Genomic DNA, 23,588 nt, shown 5'->3' with positions numbered 1-23,588 from the left:
GTATTTAGAATAAATAACCTTTTTTTAAAAAAGCAATCTTTGTTGTTGATACTATTTTTTTTTAGTAGGCTCTAGTTGAAGCGTCTTCTAACTGTACTCAATTTGTTCCAAATTACAAAAGTCTCCTTTACTTAGCATGGAGGCCATTCGTTGATTATTTTTTACTTCTTCTGACCTGTTTCTACTGTGTCTGGTAAATACAGGACAAGACTAGAGCACTTCTGGGCTCTAGAGGAATTAAGCAAGCTTCTCCAGAGTGCTTACCTGTATAGCTTACTAACATACACATATAAGACAACTTGTATATGTTAGGTTTTAAAAGCATTGAAAGAAAACTTTTCTGATTAAGGCACTTTGTCTAGCTTGTTCCATACAGTTTAATGTATTGTCAATTTATTCTGCATATCATTAATGTCTAAATATTTCTATTTAAAGATTTACTGTGAACTCCTTGCTGCCTGGGAAACCCATGGAACCTTTAATATTATTTTTTTAATGACTTATATTTCGCTTATTGCCTCTAAGCCTGGAGGATAATTGACATCAAGATTAGTATCTGAAGCACCCAATTCCACATAAAATATGATAAGTTTATTCATGACAATGGAAAAAAGAAAGCCAGTAATTATCTTTTTTTATATCTGAAATTGCTATGACTAAGGAAACCAGATGAATAATGAGGTGTGTGTGTGTGTGAATGCTTATATTTACATTTTTCTAATCAATACCCTGCATAGAGCAGCAATGGAAGAAATATTTTAATATTGCATTTGCCAATATTTGGTGGATAATATTTTGGACTCACACAGTCTTTACCACCTAAACCAAAGCTTACTCTGTTTCACTCCTAGTCCATATTTTCTTTTCTTTTGATAATTTTTATGAGAACAAAGTATTTGGATCTGTTACTCACAATATGATAATAGTCTTTTTTGTATACGCCAACTATTTCTTAGCTTGAAGCTACCCTGAAAGGCAGCTTTCATTGAAGAAAACTCATTTTTTTTCCCAGAAACCACCAGTTACAAGTGGCTTGCTGGTTAGGAAGGAAACTTTGTTATTTCCTTCTCATTCTCCTTGTAGCAATCACATTTGGGTTTTTGTTGATGTTCTCATTTGTTGTTGTTTTGGTTTAGGGAGAGAGGGAGAGAGAGAGAGGGAAAGAGAGAGAGGGAGAGAGAGAGAGAGGGAGAGAGAGAGAGAGAGGGAGAGAGAGAGAGGAGAGAGGAGAGAGAGAGAGAGAGAGAGAGAGAGAGAGAATTTGATGTTAGTAAAGGTGAGAGGAGATCTGGGGAGAGTTGGGGGAAGGGAAATACAAATGAAATCTATTTGAAAGTCTATGAGCAGCTGTGATTTGAACACACAGCCATGTTCACTGGCAGTGAACTAAAACCTGTTAAAACACTATTAGGGGAAACAGTTTTAAAGCTTTAATTTTACCTAATATATCCAACATGTTACGTTTTAGTAGCAAATGAGAAATTCTTTACTAACTTCTGTGCCCTTTTCTGTCAGCATCATTAGGAAAGTTTCATAGTGTAGAAGGTGAGGCACTCTTTGAATATATGTTTTCTTCTGAATTAATACAGAACTTTAGAAAACCCAGCAGTCAAAGCAGCTTTTTCCAGGTTCTATGTGTCTTTTTTTTTAATCAAGCAATTTCGAAGGACTGTCATGAATTTGTTTTACTCTAACATTTCTTTACTCTCATCTGTCATGTATTTCAAAAATTAGGGAGAAGTCATTCATACCATATCTTGAGAATCTAGTTTTACAGAAAGTTCCTATTGTACCATCTCTTTAAATGACACTGGCAGCCATCTTGTACACACGTCTCAGCAGACCCTTTTACTTCCACATCTAGAATTTTTGAATTCTAATTAAGTATGTCTGTACATTTTGAGGAAATTGAAAAATGACCAAAATATTTTCTGTGGTCCTTCCTGGATGAGTTTTATAATGTTGTGTAGATCATTTAGCAAGCAAGAAACCTGTTTTATTAGAAACTCATTGGCTGTAAGGGATCTCTCACAACTTATAGTGTTACAATAGCTATCTCTGCAGGCAGAAAAGTCAAATATTTCTATTTCCAAGATATTAAGTCTATATTTTAAAAATTTATTAAAATCCTCATAGAAATTTCATATAAATTTTAATTCCACACTTGAATAGGCAGTAAGTAGAATTATAGGAATCATAATTGTTGCTGGGACTCAACATGTCACATGAACTATTTTTAAAACAGACGATTGAGTGTGGGGAAAAAACCCAACTCCACTGTAAAAATCCAACATCTTGATTATCACAACTCTTCTCCCCCCTTTAACCATCAGACTACTGTAGCTTGTAAATGGATAGACATTAAGATACTTTTCAGGGCTTGGGGATTTAGCTCAGTGGTAGAGCGCTTGCCTAGCAAGCGCAAGGCCCTGGGTTCGGTCCCCAACTCCGAAAAAAAGAAAAAAGAAAAGAAGAAAAAAAAAAGACACTTTTCAGATGCACAGAACAACCAGAGACCTACACAATCAAGAATACTCTAGTGGCAAATACAAACCCAGGTAACTCAAGGACCATTAGTTTCAATAATTAGTGTCTTTTGTGGAGAGAATACCAAGTTTAGATTGATTTACACAATCTTGGGCATCCCATTCAAGCTGTGACATTCAGTCTTCAGAGGGGTATTATATAACAGTCTACCCCATACATGCATACATAGTACATACATACATACATACATAGTACATACATAGTGCCATGCTCATTTTGTATGTTATACTGTGTGTACAGCCTTTGACTCTCTTCCTTTTGGGGTTTTTCATTCTTCAATTAACCTTTAAAGTAGCAAGTCCTCAGTCTTCTTTTATTGCCTGGTCTTGTAAGCTTTGGTAATTTGATCACCCATTTTCATAATGGAGCTGTTAGAGAAAAAAAAAACACTCATAATATTCCCAAAGGGAAACTAAAGCAGTTCAATTTTGACACAGAGCCCAGCAGCTGACTTATAAGTAAAGGCAAGGCTGAACTCAGGATCACCACTTACTACGTTTGTCCTCTGATGTCACTCTGATGCAGATAGCATGGTGTAGTGTTACAAACTTTGGTCATGATCACCTGTACCAATTATCAGGGCAAAACTAACCTGAGCCTCTAAAAAGAGGGCTAATGCTTCATCCATGTTACTTTACGATGGCATTGAACCTGATCTAATTTCTGGGCTGTCAGAAGGGTTTTATACTTTTCAAACTTTTCTGCCCTCATTTCTGAAACCTGAGGCTCTTCATGACCTAACGAAGAATGTATCAGGATGCAAAATATGGTGGTAAGAACTCGGGCAGTGCTGAGGAAGCTGGTCACTCTGCCACAGATCCTCTTCTACACATCAGGAAGGCAGCAGTGAGAGAAATGTAGTATTTCCTTCTTACTTAATAAAGTATTTCCTTTGTTATGGTAGCTGTGATTCTGGTTAAAAGTGAGATGAATTTTCTGTTTTCTTTAATTCACTTTAAGAAGATCTCAAATACAGCAAAGCATTGAATTATAGTTCTTAAACGTAAAAAGAACTTGATGAATATTTTTTTTAATTTGAAAGGCAGTTGTACGTGAATATCTCTTTAGCCTCTAACTTAGTAGTGTCTCTCTTTTGAGATTATAGCTTAACTATACTGCTACTGATTTGTATCTGATACAAATATAAAAGTTTGGAGTGGATTTATTTGCTTAATGTGGTATAAAGAAGCAGGAAAGAATATCCTACCGCCCTTCTCACTAGACTACTCAACTGTGAGTTTCATCTTGCTCTACAGAAGAAAACATTGCTTCAGACCACTGAGCCCTTTATCTCCCATAGGCCTGTGAGGTGACCTTCGTGCTTGCTGACCTGGTTCCTACGATGTAGAGGAATTCCAGGAACTTAAGAGACTCCAAACTACACTTATCAGAAAATAGATGTTTTCTGGAATTCTGTCGGCTTCAGAGACACCTACAGTTCCAACCCATGTTTTATCAAATTACACAAACATGTGAAGCAAATGTCCTTGATATGGGGGGGGAAAGATCACATTTTAGCATTATTCTGAATATTTCAGCATAAAATAGGTTTTAAAGACAGTTTTATAATACTAAAAGGTAACCGTGCATGTAAAACATGTTCTTAATACTTAGTGTCTCATCGTTCCCAGTTATGATAGAATGATGATGCAGGAATACACTTCTCAAAAATGTTTCTTTAAAGAAGAAACTGGAGAAAATCAAAGTTAGTCCATTCTATGCCTAACTCATCTAATAACAGGGTGTAGTCCCCATGAAGAATATTGAAATGTCTATGTATTGTGCTAATAACTTGCTTATTAAATAGCACTGGCACTTTCAAGACACTCACACACTGTTACTGTACTCCAGATTGAGTTCTTCTGAAAACCATGAGGCAAAGGTCTCATCTCTCTGATCCATGACTGCAGACTTACGTTCTTTGGACGTTTGCACGTGTTGACGTATATGAGTTTTACATGGTCAGAGTGCTCGTCACAGACATCATCCAAGCTTTCCTTTCTCATCCCGTCATTCTGGGTGAGCTGTCCTTTGTGACATGTAGAAGCAGATTGGGTGAGATCAAATTAAAAGAAAAATCAGAATTTTTCTGCAACTCTTACAAAAATAACTGCCACTTCCCTTATGAATAGAAACTTCAGAGAAAAGAGAAAAATGATGTTTATGTAAGAATTTCTAACAAGTGAGAAAAGAATCATTGAAGTTCCTGAAACTATATCTTGCTGAGTATTTTATCACACTCCTCGGAGGCTGTCTTCCCATCTTCTCAGAGGAAGATGGCTTCCTCCAAGAATTTTCTTTGTCTGTCTTGTAGAGAAATGTTTTATAAGCCCTCTGAGCATTCTTTACAGCAACATGCACTGAGTTATGGTCCCTACAGCAAGTTTCTCATCTTAGTCTTGTTTTGCATGCTTATTTTTATATAAAGAAAAATCCATACATGAAATTATGCCACTTCTGTTCATTATTCCAAAATAGTAAATAGAAATGAATTCACATTTTAATGTTGAAATACACTACTTTCAAATATTATGGAATGGGCCATTCTGATATTTTTCTCTAAGCAGTATTAATGATACACATGATATTTTAAATTTTGTGACTTGAAATTAGATAATTCATTTACTTATAATAATGTTTGGTATCTTAAATTAAAATAATACTTATTTTATATTCAAGATTCATTCTGTATCAAGACTGTAGACTTTTGATAGTTTAAATTTTCTACCTAATAAACAGCAAAATTCTAGTAAGTATTTTAATAGAAAAAAACCCACTTGTAAACTGGTTATTTTGCTTCTATGTAGACAAGGCTTCTGATGATCTAGAAGTGAGGTGGATAGTCCTGAACTCACAGTCGGTCCACTTTTGATTTTCAACTTTAGAAGAACAAAAGCAAAATGCATTCAGTTGAATCTTCTGAATTATTTTGGTCTCTTTCAAGAGCATGAGCTATATTTTGTGGGTTTTGTTTTTGGAGGAATAGAATATAATTACAACATTTCCCAATTCCCTTTCTTTTAAAAAGCCCTCTCATATACCTTTCCCTGCTCTGGCTAGATGAATGAAGCAACAAATAAATATAATACAGATTCATTACTCAATCAACATAACTGATTGTGAATTCAGCCTGCCTGTTTCTTTGATCTAGGCTATGGGAAATGAAATAAACGAATGATCCTATTGCTTTGGTACTTGATTTTTAGTGAGGAGTATAAAAATAAGAAAATATAAACTATACAGTTGTATGAACACTACAGAGAGTATATTTTAGGGAAAGCAATAGAAGAGAGAGATATTTATAATTTTAGATAAGGTAACCGAGGAATAAAAAAGAAAAGAAAAGGAAGTAAAGGAACCCAATCATTGAGAAGGGACATGTAAATGAAAGATGACATTCAAGCCTCATGAATTTCTTCTGGAAGAGAACTGAGGTTGCAGGCAAATAAAATTAAAACCCTGGGCTTGGAATGTGCTTGACATTTCACAAAACAAAACAGAACAGGCCAACAGAGCTGGGACAAACTGAATAAGGAGAGTAAGAAGACAAATAGGGCACGGTCTTCTTTTCTTCTTCCTCCTACTTCTTCTTTTCCTCCTCTTCCTTCTGATTTTATGTAACGTATAGGTGTTTTGCCAGTATGTACGTATGTCAGTATACCTTGTGTATTTCTAGTGCTCCCAGATGCCAGAATAGTGTATCATCTGGAACTGGAGTTATAAATGGTTGTGAATTGTCATGTGAATGCTGAGAATTGAACTCAAATCTTCACGAAAAGTAGCTAGTGCTCTTAATCACTAAGCAACCAATTTCTCCAGCCCCAGGGGTTCAGTTTTTATAGCACTCTTTAATCCTTAGGACTTTTAATGTACTTTTATCTTTGTTTAGATAGGAGACATGACAGGGTTGAATCAGATGAGTTCTGGATTTAATTTTTCTCTGCCCTGAGTGTACCCTCCTCTCTTTCTCTGTTTATCTCTCTTCTCTCCTCTCATTTTTACAGACAGACAGACAGACATGCACGCATGCATGTGCACAGACACACACACACACACACACACACACACACACAGAGAGAGAGAGAGAGAGAGAGAGACTCACGGAGAGACAGAGAAACAAAGAGTGAGACAGAGAGAGACAGAGACAGTGACACAGACAGAAAAACAGAGAATTTTGTTATTTAACTCAGGCTGGCTTCTAACTTAAAGTCCCTCTGCTTCTAAATTTTAGTCACTTGGTCTCAAAAGAATGGGAATCAAGTGGCTCAAAAACAAATATCTGTAGAGGACTTTATGTAACATACTATTTATGCACGCATATTGTAATTTGGGATGCTGTGCTAACAGGACGAATGCCTAAGGATTTGAAGTCCTTTGCAAATAACTGAATGCTCACAAGTCCCAGGCTTCAGAAGTGTAATGTTGTTCATCTCTTTGCAATATTATATTATTTTATTTCATTACTCACTATTTTGAAGGAAGTTCTTTTATTTTTATTTTTAATTTTATGTGTATGTATGTATGTATGTATGTATGTATGTATGTATGTATGTATGTATAGCTTGAGCACTAGTCCTTGAAATTCTGTCATGACAAACTGTTCAAAACCAAGGTTTTTTTTATAAGCTTATCTTTATACATCTCTTCGAATAATTTATTATCTGCCCTTTTTTTATCATACTGATAATATTTAAATTTTGAGTTGTATCACAAGGGTGTTTTATCCTAGTATCATAAACATGTTGATGATGGCTGTTAATGTTTTCCCAGATAGACAGCACTAAGGGCGAGTTAATCACCAGGTTTTATTGTTGTGTGGTTGAGTCTTACGTACTTTTGTTGCTGACATTTTGAAATCTGGTATTCTTTTCTCAACAACTCTGCATGGGGCTTGGGAAGGGTCTACGGAGGCACCAAGTAAATACATTTCCAATAATACAACCACCCAGGCAAACAAAGGCGGGAGGTTTTTACTTTCCTCCTCTATTTTTCTTTAATGCTTAGGTCTTTAGGATACACTTGAGTAAGCATTGTTCCTGCCATTTCCCCATCATGGGAGACTGCTGTGCTGAACGCTGGGACACGTTACTCCAGCAGTTGCTTTCCTTTGAGGAAAAGTAGAGAGCAAATAGCTCTCTGTTCAGGGAACCAGGCAGCAACAACCTCTCTCAACTCACAAACTACAAAGTCATTTAACTATCAAAGACCCAGGGCTGTTTTAGTAATATCTTTAGAAGAACAAAGCATTTCCAACAAAACTTCACCTAGTTTTCTTTCATGACTTGTGATTTTTCTGGGAAATAGAGCCAACTTACGCAGTAATATTTCAAACCAATTTCACAGTCAGTTCTGGGGAAGGACTTCGTGAAATAAGACCCGTGTAAGTACATCTGGCAAGGGGAAAGCACTGTGATTCACGCGGTGATTCAGATTCCGGGATAATGACTTGCTTCAAGGAAGTTCATCTTCAGGCTTTTCACACTATCAAGTCGAAGATCAAAATAAGACAGAAAGAAACTAATGCTAATCTTTTAATCTTGCTGTTTTAATGTAGAAGATACTATGGAATTTTCATTGTAAAATGTGTGTGAAGGGCTGGAGAGTTGGCTCAGTGGTTAAGAACACATATTGCACTTGCAGGGAACCCACGATCTACTGCTAAAATCCATGTTGGGTTGCTTACAACCGCCTACTACTCCAGTCTCAGGGGTGTCTGATGTCTCTGGCCTCCTCTAGCGCTGGTATTCAAGTGTACTAAGAAAACTATGTATATGATCTTCACAGACAAAAAAATGGTATTGGTTTAAATTTTAACTGATCTATGGCTACTCAAAATGTACCATGTACCTGACCGATCTAAGATACTTGACAGTTTTCCATAAGTGATTTACTATCTAGGTCCCCCGGCTGGTTGTTTCTTTAAAGTAAAGTCAGATTTTTGAGAACTATCTGTGAGTCAGTCTAATAATTTTCACGTGTTTAGATTCACATAAATTAAACTTCATGATTTACTTTTCCTTTGCTGGTAGAAATTAGGCGTTAATGCCTTTGAAAGTACTTAAGAAATAAGAGTGGACTGGCCACGCACAGACTATTCTTGATTTTGTTTCTCAACATAAGTTACTGCTTTGACATGTTACTATGAATTCTAAAGCAATCCAATATGAATATAAGTCCCGTGGCTATTCTCAATACCTGAGAGCTTTCCATTAAATGTGTGATACACATGAAATATGTAGCTACTTGTCAAAATTAACTAAAGGTTTTTTTCAAATTCATATTTCCGTGAAGTCAATTTAAAAATTATGACGAATCATCTATAGTACAAGGTGTTACACATTTCTTTTACATAAAAGTCTATTGGTGATTCAAAAACCAGTTGAGGCCCTAATATCCTAAATATGTATCTTATAGTTTTGGAAGTATACAACAGGAACTGCTTTAAAAATGGCACAAAAAAGCAATGTAGGTTAAAACCTACAGTTTGACCTTGAAGTCTTTAACCAGAGTCACATTGATCTCCTTCAGTTATTTATATACTGGAAATATATGTACTAAGAATGAAGCCAATGGATTTTATTAGCACCCCCAAGACTCCAAGTGGTTTACTACTTAGCACGAAATATAAAATACTTTAACTATGGAATAAAAAGCCCATGTGATTCAGTTTTCATGCTCGTTGGGAGTATGGGAGCTATTTCGTGTTCTCCTAGAATCATGCTTCCTGAATCCAGAATCAATTACCATTCACATACAAAGGCAACTTATGGTCTCTTTTGTGTCTCCAGCACAGCGATGCAGTCCACGATCTTCTTCTGGATGTGATCACGTGGGTCGGAATCCTGTTGTCGCTTGTTTGTCTCCTGATCTGCATCTTCACATTCTGCTTCTTCCGTGGGCTCCAGAGCGACCGTAACACCATTCACAAGAACCTGTGCATCAGCCTGTTTGTGGCAGAACTGCTCTTCCTGATTGGGATCAACAGAACCGACCAACCGGTAAGCGATATTGCTGTCAACAAAGGTCTAGGACTATCCACACTGGGAAATAGCATGTTGGGGAGAGCCCGTCCTTTGGTTTAGTCCACAGTGATTTTCATACCTTCTTCTGCTTCTTGTTTTTCAAGTCCAGTGCCATTAAGGAACAGTGAACTTTACAGATGGGATGCACATTTTTTTTTTATTACAACAGGCTCTGGGGTTTTAGACGGTACAGTTATTGACCATGTGACTCGTGCTTGCACATGTGAATAGCCCTCCTTTGTCACCCACATCTCCTATCTGAGTGACACATTTGTGACTAGTGATGAAGGTTTACTGACACATCTTTATGACTGTCAGTCCATGATTCATAGTTTACATTAGAATTCACTGGGAGTTCTGTATTTTATATACACACATACACATATTCTCTCTTAATGCATATGCAATATGTGTCACTGACATGAAAATTCTCTTTATTTCTTTTGTTTGTCATAGTATCTCCTCTGGCCATGACATCCAGTTGTTCTTATGTCCTCCGATAGCCTCATTTTCTCAATATTATTGGGATCATATGCTCTGTAACTTTATTGGATTGGCTCTTTTCTCTTGCTAACATATACTAGGTTTGTCATTTTATGATCGGATAGCTCCTTTTTTAAACACAGAATAATATCTGCCCTTGTTGATATCCTATAATTTTTATACTGGTCATCCCAATGGAGTGCGTTTTGTTTTTGACAGTTGTGAATGAACCTGCTATCAACATTTCAGTGCATTGTGGCTTTTTTTGTTTTGTTTTGTTTTGGTTTGGTTGTTTGGTTTTTTTTCTTTGCTTGTTTTGTGTTTCCTGGTATAATCATTCAAGCCCACAAGGACACAGCTAATGGGTTTTGTGGTAAGGTGTGTGTAGTTTGGGGGGAATGCTGCCAAACTCTTTCCACATGTATCCATGCTATTTTGCACTTCCGGAATCAACGAACAAGCCGTGCATTAGTTAAGAAATTTATAAATTCTCATGACTAGAGCTGCAAAGGAGAGGAAAACTTTACTTTGTAGTTTTCTGTATACTTGTGGGTATGATAAATAATTCACTCACCTAATGCTGATCTCCACTATGCAATCATATGCCTGGTGTACTGTAGAATAGAATGCAGTTTTCAAGTCTATGATTATGCCTTTATGATTAATGGCTGCAAAAGATACAATTATGTTGAATATATTTTTAATTGGTTAGCATATACCTAATTGAATAGCTTTCCCCATAAATGTGTATACATGAATGAGCAATCAAAGAGCCCATTTTCCTCCTCAGGCTGAAGCCTTATGATTATAAAAGATTTATAGTTGAAATTCTAACCTTAGAAATCCTCAAGTGAACAACTGTGATGTTTTTGAGGAGAATACCCTATTCTTTAGCTCACCTTTAATTAAAATACTGATAGTTTCTTTCATGATGAATCGTATTTGAATTTTAATTCCACAATGTTAATGTGTTATGATAAACTTCACCAGGCAGGGAATACTCTCCAAAAGCAGTCTCTGGTGAACAACATAAAGATCAGACGGATACAAAAATGCAGGGGTCGTGTTACTCAGTAAAATGTCTTTCTTTTCTTGCTAGATAAGTGCTCCTTTTGTGTGTGTGTGTGTGTGTGTGTGTGTGTGTGTGTGTGTGTGTGTGTGTGTGTGCGTGCGCGCGTGTGCGTGCATGTGCATTCTAGGTCATATTTGGAACCTTATTCATTTCTTTGTCATTTATAATTGAAGATATTCGGGAGAATGTAAGCTCAGTGACAGAGCTCTTGTTAGTTTCCCCAGTCACTAACACTACAAACAAAAAATATAAAGAAAACCCGATATGCTAATCCATGTTCAGAAGAAACACTTATCAAAAAAATCAATTTTAAAATCATTCTCTTTTTCTTTGTGTCTTTCTTTCTTTTTTTTTTCCTTTCTTATTTCCTTCCCTTAACAAAATGGAGATTAAACTTCTTTCAATTGCACTGGCTCAGCCTTCCAAACACTGGGGTTATGGCTACACACAATCATTTCCAGATTTAAAGATTTAAAAATCTTTAAATGTTAACTCTAAAGGTTTAAAAATTTGAACCTAATCTCAGTGGTAATTATCTTTGGGTTCTTAATAGACCCCCCAAATGCTATGATTTTCTTTGTTTTAATATGATGTCAGCCATCATATTAAGATAAAAGTAGGTTATATTTAATTCATTTTAATGTATATACTCTCAAGAGTTTTATCTATCTGAGGTCCACATCAAAAAAAAAAAAAAAAAAAAGAAAGAAAGAAAAGAAAGAAAAGAAAAGAAGGAGTCTTATCTAGATTACAGTCCTCTTTTATAATCGCTGGGCTGATACTCACTTATGTTAGTTTTGTGTTGGGCAGTAGATGTACGGGTTTGTTCTGTAACTGACACCTGGGTTCCTTTCCTAGATTGCCTGTGCAGTGTTCGCGGCTCTTTTGCATTTCTTCTTCTTGGCGGCCTTCACCTGGATGTTTCTGGAAGGGGTGCAGCTGTATATCATGCTGGTGGAGGTCTTTGAGAGTGAGCATTCCCGTAGGAAGTACTTCTATCTGGTTGGCTACGGGATGCCCGCACTCATTGTGGCCGTTTCTGCTGCAGTCGACTACAGGAGCTATGGAACAGACAAAGTGTGAGTTGAGTGTTTGATGCCTTCTTCTCTCCCTCTTCTCAGATCTACGCAAGGTAAAAGCTTGGTCATTTCTCAGTGCGGATTTTCCCTCACAACATTCACTAAAGAAGCCATAATATAGAAGCAACTTCTCAGTTTGTAAGCTAGGTATTTGTTGAGAGGCTAGTTTTAAAAAATAAAAAAACAAATAATAATAATAATAATAATAATAATAAAAAAAAAAAATACCCCGATGATGCCATTCTAGAACAGCATAATGTTTCTAGGTCACAACCTCGAGTAATTGTGTGATAATTTTACGTTATTCTTCAGAGCATTTAGACATGTGTCACACCAAATGAAAACTGTTCTCAGACCACAAAGCCACTGTTGGCACTGTTGGCCTCTATTCACTGATGTCAGTGCTAGTCCCAGATGAGATTTTTATGGTGACAGAAAACCTAAAAGAGCAGGAGCAGGAGCGGTTTGCGTCCTCTTTTCTCTTCTTCTATATCATTATTGGAGTATAGTAATATAGTTTGTTTTCAGTATATCTTTAAATTGTTAAAAAAAAATAGAGAGAGAGAAGTACAACACAAAAGAAAGACATTCAGACAGGGTACAATGATCCAGCACACCCAGGATGTAGAGGCAGGAAGATTTCTGAGTTGGAGGTTAGCCTGGTCTACAGAGCCAGTTCTGGGACAGCTGAGGCTACACAGAGAAACCCAGGCTAGCAAATACAGAGGAAGGAGGGGAAAGAGGGAGAGAAAAGGACATAAAAAAAAAGTATTGGAGCTGGAGAGATGGCTCCAACAGTTAAGAGCGCTGGTCCTCTTCTTCTGAAGGACCCAGGTTTAATTCCCAGCACCCACTTGATGACTCACAGCAGTCTGCAGTTCCAGTTTCAGGGCATCTGACACACCTCATGCATGCAGTCAAACCACCACATGAAAACAGTTTTTAAAATAGAGAAGGTCATTCAGTTCAAAAATGCCTTCACGTCAACAGAGATTCCAACCAATGAATGGAAGTTTCACTTGAAGAAATGCCTATTTTAGGGGTACACTGGGGAGAGAGATAAGCAGAACCATAGAAACAGACCCCTTGACTGAAGGTCACGGAAAGGAAGAGAATGGCTCACATTAGCCCTTCAGAACCAGTGGTGATTTATGCCAAAGATAATGCAAGTAGAATAAGCAGGCAGAAAGTCGCTTGACCTTTGCAATATCTATCTCAAGACAGTGCTAGAAGCACCAGCCAAATTGGAAGGTGTGAAAAAATAAGTTAGCAGAGGCTTGAGATAGTATCTATACCCTGAAGTAATTTCGCTGAAATGATTGGTTTATGTGACGAAAGTAAGGGAGGAATTTTGAAATGGTGTCACAGGAGCCAGGGAGGCTCTAGTTCTGTGTCAGTGTGCTTGCCTGCCTGGCATGCAGAACAAAATGAAATGAAATAAAACAAACAAGCAAAATATGCAGGAGGACTTCGTGAAGGATAAAGTCATAAGAAGGTATAGGCTGAGAAGAATCCAGTTGATGAGAAATTAATGGAGAGAAAAGTTGTTACTGTTTGATTTGTATTCAGTGTACATAGGCTATTCAGGAGAGCGAAGGTCCGAGGATGATTTAAAGAAAAGATATAAAACTGAACATAACATTAGAAAGACTTTAACTGGAATGTCAAAAGTAGCTTTAGAACTCCCCATGTCTGTAGTATAAATTTTGTAGATGATAAAAATTAAACACGTTCATCCTGACTTGTCTATCATTATAGAGATGGGTGTAAACTAACCCTTGATAAACTATCAGGATTATTTCAAGTGCAGTTGGATTTCCTTTCGTGATGGGGAAATGGCCTTTGCCTTTGTGGGGAAATGTAGGAAGGAATAAGTAAGGTATGTTTCTAAGCACGGAACAGTTTCTCACCAGGGAAAGGATGCTGACTTCTGTGGGGTGCAGTCAAGAGGTCATGTTAGGAAGACAAACGTTTTGAAAAGCTTTAAGACAAGCTCTTTGGAAAATGTGTTCAAGAGTCAATTAGACATTCATAAAAAGATTTTAAGGCAGCAGTGCAGTCTCAGACAAGGTTAGAGAACATCAATTTGTATAGAAGTTAATAAGCCAGATTTCATGGCTTGCAACCAGCCACTAGCAACCTGAACATGCTGGCAATGAAGTAGCTTGCTTCCGAGAAATGGGGATTCATAAGGAGGGGGTGACAGAAAGAAGACACTGGGGCTAGTGACCGTGTAGCTAAAATAGAGCATGTGGTGGCCAGATACCACTGCTACAATTAAAAGGAGACTATTGCATTTATGCCGTGTTCTTTTACAACACAGGGACAGAATAGGTTACCTGTCTCAATGGGACAATTATTTTTAAGTCTGATGTAAATTTCAGTGATATCTGAATTCATCCCACTGACTCCAATCACAGTTGTGGGACCAGGCTACCCTGAGCAAAATGCTTTACCCAACTTAGCTTATACAGTTGCCTTAGGAGAGAGGAATTGCCCTCATCATATTCTGTTTTCTTCTCGAATATTGTCCTTATTTGTGAGCTATTGTGGTATAGCTCACGAGCCATAATATACTCCTTTGAAGTATTTTATGGTACTCTCAATGCTATACACTCATCACCACAGATTTAGAGTATTTCATCAACCCAGAAAGAAGCCCATTAGCAATTATTCCCTCTGGATCACAGAGTTTTGCATTTTAATTAATGCCCTCTCCCTCTCAGAAATTAAACTGAGTTATATCATAAGTGTGACCTTCTACTATTTCAAATATTGTTCCAAGGCAGTCTCATCTTGCTCACTGGATGCCCAGCATTTCTTTTTGTTTTTGGTTCAATATTTATTTATCTTTTCTCCTGAGTTATTTGTTAATTTTCCCATTGCCAGATTGAGTCAACTTGTTTCCTTTGTGTCTCGATCATTCATCTTGAAACAGATGTCATTTTTCTGGATAGTAGAAATCTGTCCTCTTAGAATCAATAATACCCAGTCCCTAGTGGCTTTGTTAAAGCCTCGGCCATCATTATTTTAATTTCCTGCCCCATGACTGGTAGGTCTCGTTTACTGACATTATTACTCTGTGGGAATAGAGGATAATTGACTTCCCAGGCACGATTCTAAACAGTTGTTAAATGCCCAGTTATACAGTTATGATTTTTCCCAAGCAAAAGCAAAGCAAAACAGAGATAGATGACAGAAGATAAGTAAAAGAGGAAGAGAAAAATAGAGCAAATTCCAGTCATATTCCATTATAGACAGGAATGAAATATTTTACTGTTTATTTTATACATATAAAAACTGTTCACAAATTTGACCCCAAGAGAAGATATTAAACTTCTATTTTGGGGAGGTCAATGACTGGATATCTGGCTATTATTTTGGTGATAGGTGTTTACCCCTGACATGAATGTGTCATATTCCATTTGAACTTAATTAAAATATCTTCTTAAATTAAAACCAATGAATTTAATTAATTAATTTTGTGTGTGGTTCTGGGGATTGAACTTGGTTTGCTGCTTATGAAGCACCCACCCTGTCGCTGAGCTATATCCCCAGCCAAGGCCCTGAATTTTGATTCCATTTGTAGGGTTTCTGCATTCTGTAATTTGGTGTTTATTTTCTTCTATCTTCCCAGTTCCTGTAACTGTTGCTCACTGCTTTTATTTTATTCCAGATAAACAAGTTTTATTTATTCCGTCATACCTTTCGCAGACTTGCTAACTATATAACATTTTTCTTTACGGTGAGATGTTGCAACAAAACAAAATTTTGGAAGATATCAGAAAGACTTCAGTTAAGAAAGGCTTATAAGGGCTGGAGAGGTGGCTCAGAGAGTTAGAGCACTGGCTGTTTTTCCAGAGGATCCAGGTTCAATTCCCAGTATCCACATGGCTGCTCACAACTGTCTGCAGCTCAGGTTCCAGAGGATACAACTCCCTCACAGCAGTACATGTGTAGGACAAACACAAATGTACATAAAAATAAATAATGAGTAAATTAAAAATAAATGCCTATAACTTTTCATAATCCTAATTTTCACATACCTCTTAAGTTTTCGGATACACTCATTGATGTCTAAAAACAATAAAACTATGGATAGTCTACTCTAATATAAACTGTAACAATCCAGACATCAAAGATATTGCCAGCTGTTCTTATTAATATGTGTCTTAATAAATCCTTATTCCTTGGGAATTTCATGAGTCTTAACTTTTATTCTAATTTAATGTTTAGAGTATATCTAGAACAATTCTAATTAATGTAGTCTAATGTATTCTAAACAATAGATTTCTTTTCTTCCTTATACTGTATTTAATCATTTTATTATAGTGATAATAAGGTGTTCCATCTGAAACCTTTAGTAATAACAGCTTACATTTCTAGGAAAGAGACTGATGGCAATGGTAGATGATGCTTTAGAGATAAAATTGTCTTATAGCGAAATAAATGTTATTTTGATACAAATAGAGATAACTATCATATTCCATCTGGCTGATGGATTATGATGTGTTTTTCTATGAAATGTTATTAGGCCGTTGAATTTATTATGTACAGAACACATACTCGTGAACCCAGCATACATAATTTTATCTTAAGATGTTGTTTAGTTTGCCATCAATTTACAATGCGTATAAAAGAGTCATTATCTTCTGATGTTTGTATAATAAAACCTTTTAGTCTAATTGACACATACTCAAAAATATACTTGCAATAACATTTGGACACAATATCACGGCATTTTAAGAATCCATTTAAATAACCAGAAATCCTTTTTAAAAAATAACCTCCAGCTAGTGGATTACAAGTCAGAATTGCACTGTTAATAATGAGCATTATCTCTGGTCTTTCACACTCTTATTCTTCTGGGCAGTCAGTGAAACTCTTCATACATGGGTTACTGTCAGAACAGGACTATGATGAAGATAAACAATAATTTAAACAGGACTGTTCTGGATTTCAGTTCTTAATACTACGATTTTTATCATCTGAAACAAATCAGCTTATTTTAAAATTTATCAAAATATTACAAAAATATGAACAGTTCAAATAGTTAAAAGCCTGTCTAAGTTTGATAGTTTTCTTAGGACCTTTATCATAATTGCACATGTACAACCAAACAGATAGCATCCTGAGAGGGCTGGAGGAAAGAGTCAGAAATGAGTACCAAGAAGAACAAGAGAACTAGGACGGGGTAACCCTAGAAGGTAGGCTAAGAGAGAATGTGTGACCTGGAAAATTGATACATGGATTAAATCAAAAACACTCCTAACCAATTAGAAACCCATGGATAACAGAAAGGAGCCAAGCTCCTAAAAAGATTTAACATCCTATTGCAATCTGAAAATCGCTGTGAAGTCATCTATGAATCTTTACATTTGACTCCACAGTTCCCTGGCTTAAGAATAAGTGTAAGGTTGTAACCTGTTGTCAACTAAAATCCCACACATGACTTCATTTCAATTCACCAAATAACTTGTATGAGCATTTAGGTTGAATAGTGCTCATTGATTAAGATAGTACATATAGTGTTATCTAGTTACATTATAGTGCTATCTAAGAAAGAGACTTGAGAAACATTCAGCTTGACAGTATTCAATAGTTTTATTCATGGGTTTATTTTGTAAGCTTGTTCATAATTTCTAAACAGGTAAATCCCCTTCAGAAAACATACTTTTTGATGACATAACAGTGTAACATTCATTCAGTGTGTATATGAAGAATCCATGCACATTTAAATATATAATTTTATTAACATATTTAGGCATGCTTTCTGTGCATATGTATTAAAGACTGAGGTTTTATTGTTCCTACCAAGGAGTCCTACCACAACCATGAAGCTACTGCCATATGAAATAATACTAGGTTGAGCATACAATTTTCTATGGAGGAGTTATCTATTCCATAACTCTGTCAGAGATCAGGACCACTGTCCTGTTATTTTTTTTTTATAAGGCAATGGGCTATACTAAAAGTAGCACACTGTACTTGAGTTATTTTTGGATTAAAAAAAGGTTAAAAATGTCCACAGCTGTCATTTGACATCAAGTGGTCATTGTAAAATTTAGAATGTCTACATCTACTGGGGCCGGAGTAATAATGAGATAATAATAAAAGTTAAAGACATAGAAGTTAGAACCATTCAAAATGTTAAGCATTTTTTTCAATATGGCTGGATATCGAGGCTAGGCTAGCAGTCCTAGTATTTGGAGGCAGGATGGATAATCTGAGACCAGGGATTTGAGACTAGCCTTAGCAAAACAGAAAGTTCCTTTCACATTACCAACCAAGTGATAGTAATCCAATGACCTAGCAAAACACAGGTCCATAAAAAAATCCATATCATTGTTTTGGCCAGATAAACCATGTGGAGGTCCCCTCTGTCATCAACAGATAAAATGACAAAACATGATATAGCTATATGGTTGAATATTATTCTCAATGAAATAAAATAGTAGTAAGTGTTCCAGAATGGGTAAATTTTCAAATACTGTTTGGTTTCAACGAGATCTATCAAACAAGACCATATCTATGCTACTATTATGCTACTTTATGCTACTATTTATATGACATGTGCAGCACATGTGCAGCATGTATTTCTATGACATGTGCACACATGTGTAGCATGTATTTGTATGACATGTGCAGCACAGCTTCTAGGTACAGCATAGTAAACAGGGGTTGGGATATTGTGAGGCAGGGAAAAAAAATCTAGACATGATGTTGGTTTGGATGGACTCAAAAAGCCCCTGATTATCCTGGCAATTTTACAACTATTAAATATATTTAATATACTCAAATATGGGAATTATTTATGCAGATCATTGCACTAAAGCCACTCAGTAAAATACAAAAGAATGTGTTTTCAAGAGACATATTTAAATAATTCTGATATTTTCTAAAGGCAAGTTTCAATATGCATGCTTTATATGTAGTATGTAGATTTCTTATCCATTCCTTGAGATTGCATGTTTATCAAGTAATTTACAACTTTTATTTTATTTCGTACATACCTTTTTCCTGCTGTAGAGGCCGTGATGTCAGGTAGACTAGAAAACAATCTCGATATCACTACTAACCTCACCACTACTAACCTGGAAAGTAAGGACGATTATAAATATTGAATGAAATTACTATGACATATGAACCTGTGCATTTATATGTGATTATGTATGCATGTATGCAGATATATGGAATTACATATTACATAAAAGTTCAAAATAAATATGCACTTACTAAATTGTATCTTTTATTAATGGCTCTATATTTGGCTGGTAGAAGTGAATAAATATGAAGTTTATAAGAAACAACTTTTTAAAATATAAATTAGTTAAAACTCTTCGTTTATTACGCTAGTGATTACAATTCTCCTACTGCTATTTTGACCTATGGAAGAAGGAACCTCAATTCCAGTCTTTTCTCCCAGAACTATATTCTCTACCTTACCCACATCTGAACCCTCCTGTTTCTACCCTTCCTTCCTACGTACACCTGCAAAATCTATAATCCTCCCTCTTTCCAGGGAGATCCATGTGTCTTCCCTTGAGCCCTACTTGGAATTATAGCCTCTGGGTCTGTGAATTGTATCATTATTCCAGGGCAATTACTTTTTAAAGTCATTGACAACTGTATTTTCAATAAGTTTAGGACTACATGCTTTATTGCTTACAGTTTATCTGCCTCTTTCCTCCTCTCCTCTTTGTTTCTTTATACTTTTTAAAAAATTTTTTTCTTAATGGTTTGACCTTACATATGTATATATGTATATATGGAGAGAGAGAGAGAGAAAGAGAGAGAGAGGATGATGATGATAGAAAAATGGGAAGTTAGATAATAAATAATAAACACAGTACAAATATAGTGTTCTATGCACAATATATAACAAAATGGATATAAATATAAACATATATGTACACGACTTAACCAAGGAGATTATGGTATTTACAAACTCATAAACAACTTGGTATAAAACTATCATGAACTTCAATATCTAAATGATACCAAAAATAGTTTCTAGTTACACTTAATATTTCCCATAGTCTATAATTTTGCATCAAATTCTGGATGAGAAACTACAGGCTGCTAGCTTGACTGGTGCTCAACATTGTGAGCCATGGTATGGACATGGTTTTGTCCCTGGGTTGCTGGGCTTGCTGTGTTTCTAAATACAGAACCACACCTTTTCAGCATGAGGCATAAATCTAAAAGGATGAGCTGGAGGTTAGTCCATAAAGAGCATACATTTAACAGAATGTTTCCTCTGTTGTGTTATTTTAAGAAATTACTTTTCCTATTATAAGAAAATACTTTGTTAATATCTTTCTGAGTTTATATGAAAGTAGTTCTTGTTGAATATGGAGTTGATTCTCAGGGAACATGCTATCAACTCCTTTGCTATTAATTTTGAAGATGTGTTCTACATTTTGGAGAACAATTCTACAGGAAAATAATTTGTATTTGTGGCTTAGCATTGATTCTTCGGAGTGTTGAAACCAATAAAATTATATTAATGCAATAAGAAATCATGTAAACAGCAGTATTTTATTACCTTTTGAAAAATACTACAATAGGATGATTCTAATGGCACATTTGTGTTTCATTAATGAGACAAAACAAGGCAGATATGGCAAATGAAAAGTCTTCCTTTACACTCTAGAATGTATTTTGTATTGAAGAAGTAAGACAGGGTGGCCGGAATGAGTTCTCTTTTCATCCATAAGTCATGTATCTTCTTTTAGTACCTCTAAACACACAATTCAGAGACCATACACAATAGACTGAATATCCTTTAAAAATACAAAATCGAGGAGTCTTGAAAATTAAATATGAATGGCCTATTAAACTTACCTATTTTTGCTAGTTAAACGTTACTTAGTAAACCATATCACTATGGTTTTCAGATAAACCATTGTATGTAGAAGTAGATTTAACCATTTGTCTGCTGCCTTTTTGTGTTAGTATGATGACTTTTCCTTTAGCATTTAACTTATTAATCTGATCTGGTCTTCCTTTAGCCACTGGTTTCAGAGTTTCTTCAATTAGCATAGGGGGGCCAGGGTTTAGAATGTTATGGTGTAGGGCAGATAGATATGGTCAAACAAGAGTATATAATACAATTCTTTGCATTACAGTCAAGGACACAGTGAGTAGGGCAGGAACCATGCAAATTTTGAAGGTGGGTAATGGGAAAGAGATGAAATGCAGAGAGCTTTGCAAAAGCCAGCGTGCAGCCAAAAACAACAGCAGGTATGGCCATATGGCAGTCAAATTAGAAAAGGCATTCTTTCCACACAGATTCCAGAGGATAGTAAAGTACCGACAGCAGGCATGGGGTGATGATTTACTCAGTGCATGTTGAGTTTCAGACTGCCTCTTCCCCTGTTCACTTAAAAAGGGAATTTAAATAATTTTAAATAAATAGATAGTGAAGAATTTTCTTAAAGGCTAAAAATAACATCTCACTTGTCTTCCACATCTAGAAAAGACTGTTAGCCAAATTCATATTTAAAAATAAAGCATTTGCTAGCTGGTATTTCACAAAAAAATCAAGCTTGATAAAGAAAAAGTTAATGTCGTTATGCTATTTAAACAAAATATGTGAAGATATTAAAGTTTTATACCAACTTTAATTGAACAAAATCACTGATAATATAATTAAAATTATCTATTACGTCTAAAAGAATATTTTCTTTTAGAAAATATTTTCTGGAAAAACTTGAAGTGTATTTTTCGTATGATTAAAATTATTTGCTGAAAAGGGTGCTTTAGCTCTTAGATGACCTCTCTAAAAATGTTTTGGGCTATAAATGTATTATCCTATTACTAATTATTCTCAAATGCATTATTAGTGTTGGATTGTATTGATATAATTTAAATAATCTAATTTAATATGGAAAAATGTATTTGCTTTGTTCTTTATTGCTTTTAGCCTAAAGGGAAATCTAGTTTGAAAGACCCTATAGATACTGATTGAAATTTCCATACTTATTCAAACCATTCACACACAGAGTTTCTTTAAAGGGTGACAAGCTCACACTCAGTGAGAATGATGAGAGTGATTCTATGTGAAAAGAGACCTCTCTTCCTTATGCCTGTTCATAGGGAGCACTACACCCTTCTTCCATGATAAATATTTAAATACCATAGCAAATGGATAATTAAATATATGGCTAGTAATTTAAGCTGTAATTGCTTTCATAACAATATTTTTCAAGCAGAATTCTTGTATATATTTAAACAATAATAAACTATCTAGTCTAAATAGAAATTATGGACTGGTATTCAGTCTTTGAATGGTGTATCTACCTCACTGCTACTGAAATCAGTTTATATGGATTTAAAGTAAAAGAAGATAGCCAGGTGCTTAAAGATTGGTTTTGGTGACAAATTTTTTGCTTAAAAATATAGCTATCAACTATTTTAGAAGAATTTTAAAGTTACAAACTGTAGAAAACGGCAAACAAATCATAATCACTGCCTTTATCACTCTAGTGAAAACTTTTTAGTGTTTTGGTATAATTTCAGTAATTATTAAGTAAAACATACAGCTAAAGCTTTAGGGTTGCACACTCTGGTGTCTTCACTCTCCTCTATGGGACAATCCGTAATAGCATGAGTTTGTGAGTTTTTCTTTACACTGAAACAATATATATATATATATATATATATATAATTTAAATTTATACTTTATATATAATTTATTTATTTTCATGGAAATAATTAAGTATGTGCATTTATATATTATTTTATTTATTAAATATGTATATACATTTAATAAAGAGGTGATAATGTTTGATATGACCTTTTAACAACAACCACTCCTACTTTCTTTCCTTCTTCTTCATTCTCCTCCTTCTCTCCCTCCTCTTTGTTACCTTCTCCCTCCTACTGTTCCTCCTCTTCCTCTTCTTCCTCGCACTCCTCCCTTTCTCCTCTTTGCTCCCTTCTTTATGGTTCTGTCAACTGAATTCAGAGCCTCATAGGTCATTGAGCTCTATCCGTAACCCTCAATATATAAATGTATCCCATTAGCAAACATAGACCTACTCTATTTTACAACTTATTTTATCAGATGAAAGACAATAGTTTATTTATCAGTTCAATATTAAAGTGATATGTGAAATCCTTCCACGACAATGTTCTGGTGTTCCATCACTCTTTTCATAACAGTATTATAATAAGCCTCATGTTCAAACGCTTTGAACACAAGTTTAGTGCATATAAGAAAAAGCATTGAGTATTTACCAGTGGAAATGCTCTGGTTTTAATTATGCCTCAAATATTGCAAAGTGGCAAATTATTCAAGATATTATTCTTAACATCAAATAATTTGTTCACTATTTGCATTAATCTTTCTCATAACAAGTCACTTTCACTTTGTCTTTC

At 35.4% G+C, this 23,588-nt stretch overlaps 1 protein-coding gene across 20 annotated transcripts in view; it reads left to right on the top strand.

The window, feature by feature from the left end:
- Adgrl3 (adhesion G protein-coupled receptor L3) overlaps positions 1-23,588 on the top strand; it is a 492,285-nt gene that overhangs the window by 378,953 nt on the left and 89,744 nt on the right. For all 20 annotated transcript variants that reach the window (XM_032916815.1, XM_032916807.1, XM_032916818.1 and 17 more), the window contains 2 exons: positions 9,336-9,545; positions 11,983-12,203. In XM_032916815.1, coding sequence (XP_032772706.1) covers positions 9,336-9,545; positions 11,983-12,203 — 431 coding nt within the window. The remainder of the gene's footprint in view (positions 1-9,335; positions 9,546-11,982; positions 12,204-23,588) is intronic.

The sequence above is a fragment of the Rattus rattus genome, chromosome 11, assembly GCF_011064425.1.
Source record: "Rattus rattus isolate New Zealand chromosome 11, Rrattus_CSIRO_v1, whole genome shotgun sequence".
In the NCBI taxonomy this organism is placed as follows: Eukaryota; Metazoa; Chordata; class Mammalia; order Rodentia; family Muridae; genus Rattus; species Rattus rattus.
The sequence above is the reverse complement of the archived record's forward strand: the minus strand, read 5'-3'. Positions and strand labels throughout refer to the sequence as shown.